The sequence below is a fragment of the Xenopus laevis genome, chromosome 3L, assembly GCF_017654675.1.
Source record: "Xenopus laevis strain J_2021 chromosome 3L, Xenopus_laevis_v10.1, whole genome shotgun sequence".
NCBI classification, from domain to species: Eukaryota; Metazoa; Chordata; class Amphibia; order Anura; family Pipidae; genus Xenopus; species Xenopus laevis.
The window spans coordinates 63,300,176-63,314,379 of record NC_054375.1 but is presented as its reverse complement, the minus strand read 5'-3'; the positions used below and the strand labels follow the sequence as shown (position 1 = coordinate 63,314,379).

The window sequence follows — 14,204 nt, the reverse complement described above, 5'->3', positions numbered from 1 at the left end:
GGGAGGTGTAATGCATTTGAAAAAATTACATGTCTGCCTTCATGTGTCTTATACATGATATTGAAGATAAATACAGTTAGATCCTTAATTGCAGGACATATTTTTTGAACCAGTGACTTTTTGCTACCCCTGAACGAATGCCACTTAAAGGCACCAAAAAGTGCTTTAAAGAAATGAAAATGTTGGCCTGCAGTAGTCGAATTGGTGTGCTTGCTTCAGAAACTCTACCATAGTATAAACAAGCTGCTGTGTAGCCATGTGGGCAGCCATTCAAAGTTTAAAAAGGAGAGAAAAGGCACAGGATACACAGTATATAACAGATAAACTCTGTAATATACAATGGGATGAGTTTATCCACTATCTATTGTGTATCCTGTGTTTGAATGACTGCCCCCATAGCTACACAGCAGTATTGTTATATAAACTATGGTAGTGTTTCTGAAGCAGACCCACCAGTTTTACCAGTGCAAGGCAACAGTACATTTTATTTCCATTATTTTTTTTTTATGTTACTGTTTCTTTAAGGTGAGGGTTGTCCCTTCTTTGCTAGCCTATATTAACCACCCATTCTACCTGCTGCAGGTAGGTAGGTGCTCAATATAAGTAAATACAGGCAAGCTCAAACAATAGTGTACAGGTACAATATATATGGTAATTGGACATAATATGCAAAATAAGTAAAATTCTTTTACTCCTAAAGGAACAACCTGCAATATAACTGCACACTGTTTCATATGTATAAGTACTGTATAAACTATTTCATTTGCGTTTTTATATTGTCATTCATTAGTGGATTTCAATAAGTAACAGTTATTTTTGTCTTAGGCATTTGAGGAAGTTCTCTTTTTTTTATGCCATTTTCTCAAAAACCCATGCTTTTAGTCTGTTTTTTCCATTTCCTTAAAACAGTGAATGGAGCATTTCCTTTGTTGGTTTCAGCTATAGCCATACTTTCTTTCACTGCATTTGAACAAGAAAACTCTTGCTTTAATGTTACTATATACTGTATTAAAGGCTATTGAATTAAGATATTACACAAACTAGTTTACACAAGTTATTTGTACATACAGTTTACAACTGCAATGTTTCTTCTGTGTGAAAAAGAGTCTCAACTGCCTACAGAAGAGATTACACGTTTAGGGCCAGATTCAATTCAGTGAGAAAACATTATTTCACATTATGGGCCAGAGTCAATTCAGAGAGAAAAAGGTATTTCATGGTTTGTCATGTGAAAACTCATGGACAAGATTCAATTAGAGGAGAAAAGCTTTTCGCCAAATTCAGTTTGGTTTTTTCCCCATAGACTTCAATAGAGTTTTCACGTGATAAACCGTGAAATACGTTTTTCTGAATTGAATTGCATCTCAAATTTAATCTTGTCCATGAGTTTTCATGTGATAAACCCTTTTCTCGCTGAATTGAAGCTGGCCCTTTGCTGCTTGCACCAGTGTCCGGTGTACTGTATATAATTAAAAATCTTACTGAAAAAGCAGTTACTTTATGCCAAATAGATTACCCCACCGTAAAAATTGCATTGTGCAAATGAAATATGAGATATCTAATGAACATTCTTACTAGTGATGTGCGGGCCGACCCGATACCCGCGGGACCCGCAGGTTTACCCGCGGGTCGGGCAGGTTCGGGATGGGTGAGTTCGGGTCGACCTCGCAGTGCTCCTCGCGGGTGGCAGCCGGGTGCGGGTTGAGCTCTTCTCCTGCTCTCCTGGCCCGCCACCTTCAAATGCCGGCATCCGACTTCTGGGTTCCGGTTTTATAATCTTGCGTCTGCTCACCCCGCCCCTTTTGTGATGTCATTGTGTCGTCATCAGCGGGGCGGTGCAGGTCTATAAAAGGACCCCGGAATCGCGGGTGCAGGTGTAGCAGGGCGGGTTAGGTTCGGGTGCGGGTCAGAGATACCCTGACCCGCACATCACTAATTCTTACACTGTTACATGCAATTTTGTAAATTTGGAGTCTTATAAAATGGTATTTCCTTAACATCTTAGATCCATTAAAACTGTTCTTTATCCGATCTGACATTGAAAGTAATATTAATATTCAGGACATTTGTGGTCAAATCTCAGCTAGGAAAGTTAAAAAAACCTTTGAATTAGAGGCTACAGTACACTGATGAAATACTCGTCATTTTTTATCAAAAGAAATTATTAATATAAGAAGGATGAAAAAAAAAACAACAAGTTTTAGGAAAGTCACATACCATTATCAGACAATCCATTGGTGGAGAACTGACAGGAGCATTTCATGGAGTTTTTCTCTGCCACAACATTGCAAAGTGTCACATTTGTGCCCATATTTTGCACCATGCAGTTCCACATGGTATTTTTAGCAGTACTTGACATAGCTGTTATTCTGAGCTACAGAAATATATGATAAAAGGTAAACATTTTCAATAAACTAGACATTTTTGGACATTAAAATATTCAGATCTGCAACATTAACATAATGCTGTGGGATTGCTACAGAAGAGAGAGAAGCAAAACCTGTTATATTGAAGAGCACATATTTTAAGCTTGAAAGCCATATTGAGTGACAACACACAATACATAATTCATGACAATAAGCATATTCACTGATTTATGAAGACTAAAGCACAACCATGAGTGTTACAGTCACCTCAAGATGCACAAAACACAAGCCTTAGGGGGTTATTTACTAAGCTCCGAATACCCGAAATTCCCCGAAACCCCCCCCCGGCTTTTAAAAAAAAAATCACAATTTTTTCCCCCGAGGGCTAAAAAGCCAGAATATAAAAACATGGCATCTCAAACCTGTCGAGGTTGCATAAAAGTCAATGGGAACAGTCCCACTGATTTTTGTTTTTTCTGGGGTTTCCGGCAATTTCATAATGTTTTCAGAGATTTCGGTGAAAACTCACGAAAAAATCGTGAAAATCAGAGCTTTTCCCGCAAAGGTAATTTTCGGGAAAATTTAATAAATAAGCGTTAAAAACCCGAGCGGCTTAGATCGGAGTTTGTAGCAGCCGATATTGAGATAAATTCAGACCTTGACCTTGAAAAATAAAATTTGTTAAAACCTCATCCGACCCGCAACCCACATACTTACCCACTTGGACCTGCTACCCGACCCACAAGTACCTTATCTGCAACCCCATCCGCGACCCGCTGACCATCAAGAAACAGGCAGTGCTGTCATTGTAAACTGGAATTGACATCATTAGAAGTAGGCGTGATCAGAAAAAAAGGAGTAAAACTCGCTAATGAGATGACCCGCAACACGACCCGTGACACACAAACTAGGAGAACTGCTGACCGGCGTCTATTCCCGCCCCAGAAACTTCTACCTGCAACCCACAGGGTACCGCAGGTTCTTGTGGGTAACCCGTGGGTACCCGACCTGCTGCAGGACTTTACTGTGCAGCAAACTGTACATGTTTCAGCTCACATCACACTTAAGCCCAAAGCATTTGGTGTCTTGCACTAAGTATATTGATGTCTGGACATGGGCACCATGAGTTTTTGGGACTATATTGTCCAGTCCTCAGCAATGCTTCCAATTTAGAGAATTTTTTAATTTGATGATTGCATGACAAAAATGAAACCATTAACAACATGAATAGAATTTTTTTCGAAACTTGCAAATAGTTGCTCCTCATTTATTTAGTGATGTCAATACAGGTACTGTATTTTGTTTAGCTATTGTCCTTTGTTACTGAATCACTTGCACTGGCAGAATTTTAATTCTGCAACATGTTAAAATATTTTGTGGTGCTAATTACTCCTAAAAACCTTTTTATTGCAAAAACTGGTCTTTTCCTGAATGCAGTTCATACAATAATTGAGTTCAAGCATTTTTATGCCATGAATGAAGCATCTTTCAGAAATTGTAAATATATGTAATTAATAGTTTTTGTAGATTTATACCTGTCTGTCACCTATAGGTACAACATTAAAATCCAGATAATTTCCTCTGTCATCTGAAATGCCATTCCAGTTACCTGGAACATCTGATGGGTAACATTCTGCATTTAGTGTACACCTAAAATGAAAAATCAAAAAATGTTTACTACCTTCCTAATAGGTTCATTTAAATACATTAATATGCAGCTAAAATGGTAGAACTTGTCTTGAAAAGTTTTAATAAGGTTTGAACTTATTGATGCTTTGTTATGCTACCCTAATGTCTACAATGCTTTCTTCTAATCAGCATGTTGCTTTAATTGAAAAATGTAAGCAAAAATTATTTGAACAAACTCTGCTTAGGAAATAAGCCTGGAAGTGTAATGTCTATGTCAACAACTGTTGAAATGAAAAATAAAAGTGTTATCAATACCACGTTTATTTTACACTATGGGTCAAGGTTTATATTCAGGAAGTTACATTTTGATTGCACTGATAAACCTTTAAACATAAAGTGGGAATATATGTACTGATTGCTCTGTTTTTTTTCCCATTTGTCTATTTTTTCTATTTAATTGGAGAAAAACGCGGCAGCTCTATTTAGCACAGGGCTCATTTATCAACACTGGGCAAATTTGCCCATGGGCAGTTACCTATAGCAACCAATCAGTGATTAGCTTTTTGAAGCTAGCTGCAAGTTGAACAATGAATGCAGCAATTTGATTGGTTGCCATGGGTTACTGCCCATGGGCAAATTTGCCCAGTTTTGATAAATGACCCCACAATCTTAATTTCTATATAAATTGCTGAAGCTCTCTGCACTATATTACTGCTAGGAAGAAGATATCAAATGAAAAATGTTTATTGTATCTCGGGCCTTTGGGAAAGAGGAATGACAGATACAGGTGTATGAAAAAATCCATATTATACAGTGAGTACAAACCTTTTCTGAGAATGACACCATCCGCAATGTGGATCCTTAGCTGATAAACACTCCTTATATGTATTGAACACTTCACAGTTAGCAACCTTAATCCGTTTTATCTGTGTACAAAAAGTGATTGTTATAGGACTAACTAAACTTGATGCTAGTAACACAGAGACAAATTTAAGGGCACTGTCATAAAAATGAGTGTGTTTTGCTGCCCGCACAATAGCTTGGTGGGCTGAATGCTCACAATCTCCATGTGTACCCATGTCACTTATTGTGTACTTTATCCTAACCCCCCCAAAAAAGATTGTCTCTGATAAGATAAAGAGGCCCAAACTGACACCAAACTGTAACGAGGCACTTCATGTATACTACTATTAGGGTAAGGCCACACGAGGAGATTCGGGGAGATTAGTCGCCTGGCGACTAATCGCCTCGTCTTTTTCGCGACTATCTCCCCGAACTGCCTCGGCGTTTTTCCCCATAGGCTGCAACGCAAAGTCGCTCACTGAGGCAACTTTGGGCGACTATTGAAAACGCATCGCCGCGTGTGCATTAGCACAGGCGACTTTGCGTTGCAGCCTATGGGGAAAAACGCTGAGGCAGTTCGGGGAGATAGTCGCGCAAAAGACGAGGCAATTAGTCGCCAGGCGACAAAATCTCCCCGAATCTCCTCATGTGGACTAGCCCTTAGAGAGTTTCAGTATCACTTGTTGACAGATATAGTACAGTCAAAATACTTTGAACAACTCTGCTGAAGCTGCATAATATTGGCACAGTTTTGCACAATACAAAAGGAGCAAAAAAAAGTGTTGCAATAGACTCTTAACCAGGCACATAGCTACATTGCACAAGCACAGTGGAAATGGTACAACACCTCCTCCACTCTCTTCGTTCTTTTACATTTCCCTCTTATTTCTTCCCTTCTGCTTTTCTTTTTTCTTCACCTTCTTTTCTTATACTCTCCCTTTTCTGCCACACACTTCTGCTATGGTCTCATCCGTCCCACCATAACATTTGCCTTCTGTTTTCTCCTTCACACTATTCTTATATTAAAGAGGCAGATTTATAAAGGGTCCAATTGAAAACTTGATTTGGGTCAAAATTTGACTAGGGAGTTATTCAAATTCGATTTGAGTTTTTTTTTTTAAAAAAGATTCGATTTTGATTTTCGAGATTTATCATACTCTGGCCCTTTAAGAACTCAAATTCAACTATTCACCACTTGAAACCTGACGAATTTCTGTTTAAGTCAATGGGAGATGTCCAGGAATCAATTTGGAATTGTTTACAGTCTATTAGATTTTATTGATAGATTTCAATTGATCGAATTTCGAGTTCATGGGAGTTTTAAAAAACTCCCATGAATTCGAAATTCGACCTTTGATAAATGTGCCTCTTATGTGCCTCTTATTTGAAAAAAATTCGAAAATTCGAAAATTGAAATTTATCATGCACTTTATGGACTTCAACCATTCGCCATCTAAAACCTGCCGAATTGCTGTTTTAGCCTATGGGGGACCTCCTATAACCTATTTGGAGTCAATTGGTGGACTTTAGGAAAAACTTCGACTCAAATTCAATCGAATTCGCTATTACTTAGATTCGTACAATTTGAATTCGGCCGAATATGGACCTATTTGATCGAAAATGGACCTATTCGCCCAAAAAAAACCTTCGACTTAATTTAGTTTGTTCTTTTTGAATTCGAATTTCAAAGTTTTTTAAATTCGAAATTCGACTCTTGATAAATACGGCCCTTAGTGTTCTCCTTCACCATTTCCTTTATTGTTCTTGTTTTCTCTCTCATCATATATTGTGTTTTCTTTATTTTGCTGTATGCAGGTACAACTTTATTTGTAAAGTGCTGTTAAGGAGCCGCAGCGATGTACAGTGCATAAAAGTACAATATATAAAGTACAATATATATAAAAGTACACACAGGGAGGACATGTGATGTAACAAATACAATAAATATACACTATAGAGCATACATTGTAAGTGGGTGGATAACATACAGGGACAAATTGGAGGGGAAAAGTGCACAAGGTAAAGGCATTGTCCAATAGGTGCCAGGATTTGACTAATGTTCTAGTGCCCCAAAAGGTAGACTCTTTTCTTCTTGAAGAGATTGAGAGAGCACTCTTTACAGAGGAATTCAGGGATGGAATTCCAGAGGTAAGGAGCAGCAAGATAGAAAGGTTTATGAAAGGTACTCTTTCTGTTCTGTTTCATTCTCTTTTTTTGTTTTTTTTCCCATATTGCAATTTCTTTTTTTCCTCCTTCTTTTCCAGACTCCACCCAACCATTTCCATGTGTGCAATTCTAGTGTTTCTTAAACGTTAAGACCAAGCATTCATAGCTATTTTATGTCTTACAAGGAAAACCAACCTTATTTTCTGCAGCTACATATATATAGGCACTGTTAACAGGATCAGCTTTGATAGTTCGGAACACTGCAGTGTCTTTATCAAATTGGAATAAGATTTCTGGACAGTTTGCATTCCACTCTGAATCCAAGGTAACCTGTTTTGAAATAGAAACATGCCTGTTCACATGAATTACTTTTATTCTGGCAAGTAAAAGTGTGAAGCATTCACTATGGAAAGCAAATATTTCCATTGCTCTGCCACTATATATTAAAATAATCTCTATAGCGCACTATAGGGTGTCAGTGTAGAATGAATAATCCTAGTCTGTTCGTGCCAGAGCCGTTACAATGCTTTCGGTTGCGTGAAGACAAGAAGATTCGGCTAGCGGTCAGGGGCTGAAATCAGCCTGCAGGTTCCAGCAGGCTGATTTCTGCCCTGTTTGGCCCTAGCCTTAGGAGGTTTTCCCACTAGTGCCTATTTTAATAAATAGGCGAAAAGGGCATTTGCCCAGGATCGACCAGGACAGTGGGCCCATAAGCAGATATTTTATCTGGATTAAAATTTGATAAAAGGATTCCACAAACATGGCAGACCCCACATTTTAACCAATAGCTAGACTATTTTCATTTATTTGCTTTTTGTGCTTGTGGCATCCCCATTTCTTTGCTCCCGTGGCTGTTGGTCCAGGGTGGCACATCTGGCATCATGTATACTTCAGTAAGGGCAGACCATTTTTACTTTGTCTGAAATATTGTATAGAATCTCACATGCCTGAGGGTTTTTCTATCACACATTTCTTGTGCCAGGTAGAGAAAACAAAATCTTGGTTGGGAAAAAAACCAAAGATTCACATATCTTTTGCATGGAAAAAGTTGTGATAAAATGTTGATTAACTTGCTACTGCAAGGAGCAGAGGGAGACGTGACCAGGCGATTGAGATTGAGTCTAAAGTGATTGAAGGGCTGCCAGAAGGTAAGCCGAGCCAGAAGCTATATATATAGATAGATAGATAGATAGATAGATAGATAGATAGATAGATAGAGTAGATAGCTAGATAGCTAGATAGCTAGATAGCTAGATAGCTAGATAGCTAGATAGATAGATAGATAGATAGATAGATAGATAGATAGATAGATAGATAGATAGATAGATAGATAGATAGATAGATAAACTAGAGAGCAGTGTAGAACAGTTAGGATAAAGTTTACCTTATAGGAATTATTTACTATACATTTTAAACACCACAAAGTAAGATGTATTACACACTGTTTTATGTAACCACAGTCATAATAGTTGCCATTTCTTTGGTACATTCTGTAAATGTAAATGAATATTATCATTGTATGAAACTAATCCCAAGATAGCCAACATTATACAGGTATGGGTCCTGTAACCCAGAATGCCTGGGACCTGGGTTTCATTTAAAGTTTATTCATTCATTAAAGGGGTTGTTCACTTTTAAATTAACATTTAACATGATGTAGAGAATGCTTTTCTGAGACAAATTGCAATTGGTCATTATTTTTTTTTACTGTGATTGCATTTTTTTATTACTTTTTTTTTTTATTGCATTTTAGCATCTATTTGGTTGCTAGAGTCCAATTTAACCTAGTAAACCAGGCAGTGGTTTGAACAAGAGACAGGAATATGACTAGAGGAGGGTCTAAATAGAGAGATAAGTAATAAATAGTAACAAAAACAATAACATTTTACCCTCACAGAGCAATGGTTTTTTGGCTGCAGTGACCCCTTTTTGAAAGTCAGAAGAGAAAGCAAATGAAACAATCTTTTAAATCCAATAGCATTTTTCTGTCTCCAATTAGGATTAATTATATCTTAATTATGATCAAGTACAAGGTACTATTTTATTGCTATGGAGACAAATGAATCAATTTTAATTCTTAGCTGGGATCAAATACAAGATTACTATTTTATTATTACAGAGTACAAGAAAATCAATTTTATAATTTTGATTTATTTGATTAAAATGGAGTCAATGGGAGATGGTTTTCCACTAATTCTGATTTTTTTTCTGGATAACAAGTTTCTGGATAATGGGTCCAATACCTGTAGTACAATTTCTAGTGATTTACCTTCAAAACCTGTCCATCTCCAGTTCCCAAGAAGAAAACCATTTTATTCTGCACTTCTACTGCGAAAACAGCAGACAAGTTGCCATGTGTCAGAGTAGGTCCCCGGTTTATTGGAGAAATCACGTGAGGTTTTTGTGCAGAAGGATTCTAAAAAGTAAAAAAACATGTATTTATTTGTAGGAGAAGCTTTAATGCTCAGCTAGAAAAATATTTCCCTAAAAAATGCAGTTGTTTCTCCTACACAGATACAAAACCAAAGCAAGGCATTCTTTGCTAGATGTCTCTTTACAGTGAAGCAAGTACATAAATAAACTAAGAAAAAACTAACTTAATCATACAACAGGAATCAAGTAATATCTTTTGTTCTTTAAAAGATTTTCCACCAAAGTTTGATCAAGTTCATACAATGAGGCATATTTACTAGAGAGTAAATTTTCATATTTTTTTTTGCTTCAAATCTCTCAAATTAAAATTGTGAATTATCCAAACTTGATTCATGTTTTAATTCGAATTTGAATTCCGAGATTTAACATACTCTGGCCCTTTAAGAACTCAATTCGCTACCTGAATTACAGTATAAGTCAATGGGAGAGGTCCAGGGATCAATTTGGTGATGTTTGCAGACTTCCTGACATTCAAGTTTTTTTCAGAGAGAAAAACTCGAAATCAGGTTTTTCAAATTCGAATGAATTTGTATATTGGTTACTTCATTACTATGCATGAGTTTATATTAACCCTATAACTTGTCTAATTGATATTTTAAATGACAAAGAAAGTCTAACTAATGCAAGGTGGTGTTGTTATGTTATGTACCCACTAATGAATTAAATTGCTAACTTTTCCTGTGGGCTGGCACTCCTATGTGCTGCACCTTAATATTACCTTAGGGGCACATTTACTAAGGGGCAGATGTATCAAGGGTCGAATATCGAGGGTTAATTAACCCTCGATATTCGACTGCCGAATTAAAATCCTTCGAATATCGAAGTCGAAGGATTTTGCGCAATTCCTTCGACCGAACGATCAAAGGAATAATTGAACGATTCAAAGGATTTTAATCCATCGATCGAACGATTATCCTTCGATCAGAAAAACCTTGGAAAGCCTATGGGGACCTTCCCCATAGGCTAACATTGGCCTCGGTAGGTTTTATGTGGCGAACTAGGGGGTCGAAGAAATATTTAAAGAGACAGTACTTCGATTATCAAATGGTCGAATATTCGAACGATTTTTAGTTCGAAACGTTCGATTCGAAGTCGAAGGTCGTACTCGAAGGTCGAAGTAGCCAATTCGATGGTCGAAGTAGCCAAAAAAACATTCGAAAATCATTTTTTACCTCTATTTTCCTCTATTCCTTCACTCGAGCTTAGTGAAGTGTCGAAGTGAATTCGAAGTGAATATTCAAATTCAAAAACGTAGAATTTCAAAATAATTTTTGGGTACTTCGACCATCCAATAGGCCAAATTCGACTTCGATTCGAAGTGAAAATGCTTCGACTAGTCGACCATTCGATAATTGAAGTACTGTCTCTTTAAAAAGCTTTGACTTCGACACTTCGCCACCTTAAACCTGCCGAATTGCTTTGTTAGCCTATGAGGACCTCCTAGAACCTATAGCCAGTATTTGCTAAGTTTTGAGAAGTCAAAGGACTTTTTTGTAAAATGGTACGATCGTACAATTAAATTGTTTGAATCGTTCGATTCGAAGTACGATCGTATTACGATCTTAATAATCCTACGAATTCGACTTCGAATGTCGAACTAGCCTATATGAAGTTTATATTGAAGTTTTTGGAACTTCGAAATTCGACCCTTGCTAAGTCTGCCCCTTAATGTTAATTTTACATGTAGCTAGAACTGCACATGTACAATATTGGAAAAGTGGAAAATAGAAAAGTTTTCTGTACAACAAAATGCTCTTTATATGCAGTGAAAGGAACTAGTCCCCATGGGTGATTACTAAGCAGCTATAACTGAAATAATTGAACTGAAATTTACCCTGTAAGCAGTTTAGATTAAAAAAAACTAGTTTCATGTGTCAAATTAATTTCATCACATCTATTAACACTTTTAATGCCAACATTCTTTATCCTTAATTTGAGATTACTGTCAGCCAATTTAAAAAAAATATATTGTGCTCTTTCAGCTGGGCATTTCGTCGGAAGAACTTTAACAGCTAACTGCTAGCTGATTCACAGATTATGGTGTGGCATTTAGGGGTGTGGCCCCAAAGTGGATATGACTAAAACAGGGATCCCCAACCTTTTGAACCTGTGAGCAACATTCAGAAGTAAAGGGAGTTGGGGAGCAACACTAGCATGAAAAATGTTATTGGGCTGCCAAGTAAGGGCTGTGATTGGCCATTTGATAGCCCCTATTTGGATTGCCAACCTACATTGAGTCTCTGTTTGGCAGTGCACCTGGTTTTTATACAACCAAACTTGCCTCCAAGCCTGGAATTGAAAAATAAACTCCTGCTTTGAGGCCACTGAGAGCAACATCCAAGGGGTTGGAGAGCAACATGTTGCTCAGGAGCTACTGGTTGGGGATCACTGGACTAAAATGTTGGTATGCTACTCACACCAAAGAGTACCCACCAATTGGATCTTTGCACAGGGCCCACCAAGGCCTTAAAACAGCCCTGCAGAAATAAGCTCTAAATCCAATACACATACATTAAAGCTATGTTAAAAAATATAAATTAACCCATTCCCAGTTCAAGAGAACACACTTAGGGGCAGATTTATCAAGGGTCGAATTTCGAAGTGGAAAATACTTTGAAATTCGACCATCGAATAGAATCCTCCGACATTCAAAGTCGGAGGATTATATTCATCATACGATCGTATTCCAATCGTAGTACGATCGTACGATTTTCCTTCGAATATAAAAAACGTAGAAAATTGCTCTGGAAGGTCCCCATAGGCTAACATAGCACTTCAGCAGGTTTAAGTTGGCGAAGTATTGAAGTTGAAGTTTTTTAAGTAAATTCTAAGTCGTAGTATCCTATTCGATGGTCGAAGTATTCAAAAAAATACTTCGAAATTCGAACTTTTTGTACTTCGAAAATTCACTCGAACCTTAGTAAATCTGCCCCTTAAACAAGGCTTGTCCCACTAAATCTCACAAAATATGAGGATGGGATTGCAACAGCCTAATATTTTAAAGTTATTTCAGCATTACTTTTGCTTTTTTGATTTTCTTTTCATTGTTTTATTGTGCTTAACTGCACTACACAAGCTCGTACAATGAGGTATTACACTGGCCAAATTGGCACTGACATAAATAAACAGAGGTTGGTGCCTTTTAACAGTTCTTCTGGAGTAAAACAAAAAGGATACTCACACAATCGTTATCAGCGTCAAAAAAGTCTTCTGCAATACAGTTTGTTTTTTCTTGTTTCATGTCAGTGAGATTGTAAATGCAGAGTGCTGTTTTATCTGGGCTCATAACTTGACTTTGGCTGCTGAATATCCCAGCCCAAAAGAGTCCTCCTGATCTTGTAAAATTGAAAGAAGACAGAATCTTTCCTCTTTGTATATCACTGTCACAAAAAAGATGAACAAGGTGCAAAAGCTGCAGTTTTGGTCCTTTCCGATACATTGCAGATATTATTTTGGTTTTGTCTTCTTCAGGAGAAAAATATGGAAAAAAGAAAATTCTCTCCCAAGAAAAGGCATCCACAAACAGCAAAACAGCTGCTGTAGCTAATTGTACATAGCTACCACGGTCCTCTGTTATAAATCCTGTATCTATTCTTGTTTTTATAGATATTGGATGCAGATCTGTGATATTTTTTGTAAAAGCAGCAATAATGAGATAGGTGTATAGGTCAGCAGTAAATACAATTCCTGCAGCTGAGAGGTTTGTGTTGTTGGTCAGTAGATTAGGGGTAGTACTGATAATGTTTTCAGAATGGTTCAGTTTCCTTTCATTGCAAAAACAGTTATCTTTAACCCAGCAGTTGAGCACAGTGTCATTATACACAAGCAACAGCATGTTATACACAGGTTTCTGCCCTGTGGTTGTTTGTCGGGGGGCACTTCCAAGACACTCCGTTCTAGATCCATTAACTGAAGTTGCAGCCAACTGCTGGCTCAGGGTGTGATCAAACTGGTACAGGCAGGACTCACAACTGGTACAGTCTGTGGCCACAACAACACGGTCTGACACCACAGCGATGTTCCTTACTGCATTCACCAGAAGTCCAGGATCCTCACTGAGAACTGAGACTATGGATAACATAGCGCTGAACAGGTTAATTACATGGAAAACAGGAGGCATCCTGAAAGAGAGTATTGTCCAGACACGGGCAGCAATGCTGAAGTTGCGGTTATTAGGATCCACTGTGTAAATGCAGGAAACTTTGCTGTGTTCTCCTCTACATTGCAGCAGTTCCCCTTTTTGACGTGTATATTTATTGGTTAGTTTGTGGCGAGACAGTTCAAATTCTGTGGCTGTAGCCAGTAACTAAAGTCCTAATCACTATTTTTAGTTACTGCATATTTTTAGTGATAATGATGGTACCAAATGTATAAAAGTTACAGGTAAGATGCAGACAGGAAACTGATGGACATGTTCTAATAAATATTAGATTGGACTTGTACCTATGCATGCTTTAATTATTGCTACCTTGGATGTGTTGATAACAGTTTAAGATTTTTTCAAAAGGGTGCTGTGAAATTACATTGGTCTTTATAATAAACCAAAAGTCTGTGAGCTGAACCTCAAAAGCAGCAGTCTGGGTATGTCTAGTCTGGTGTCAGAGGGGGGGAAGCTTTGTGTGCAGGTGCACTATCACCATCTTGTGGCAGATGTACAAAACCTGGTCATATCATTAGTTACAATCAGAGCTTAGTGATGCCATTTATGTCTCAAGATTCTTGGGTTGCCACCTTTTCTGGAAAAAAAATACTGGCCTTCCTATAGTT

At 37.6% G+C, this 14,204-nt stretch overlaps 1 protein-coding gene across 1 annotated transcript in view; it reads right to left on the bottom strand.

Moving 5' to 3' along the window:
- The window catches only part of plxnc1.L (plexin C1 L homeolog), a 59,336-nt gene extending 45,684 nt beyond the window's left edge, over positions 1 to 13,652 (bottom strand). The window contains exons 1-6 of the mRNA XM_018252396.2: positions 12,619 to 13,652; positions 9,274 to 9,420; positions 7,200 to 7,334; positions 4,821 to 4,921; positions 3,902 to 4,016; positions 2,218 to 2,374 (exon numbers count right to left, since the gene is read on the bottom strand). Coding sequence (XP_018107885.1) covers positions 2,218 to 2,374; positions 3,902 to 4,016; positions 4,821 to 4,921; positions 7,200 to 7,334; positions 9,274 to 9,420; positions 12,619 to 13,557 — 1,594 coding nt within the window. The 5' untranslated portion in view covers positions 13,558 to 13,652. The remainder of the gene's footprint in view (positions 1 to 2,217; positions 2,375 to 3,901; positions 4,017 to 4,820; positions 4,922 to 7,199; positions 7,335 to 9,273; positions 9,421 to 12,618) is intronic.
- Between the last annotated feature and the right edge of the window lie 552 nt (positions 13,653 to 14,204).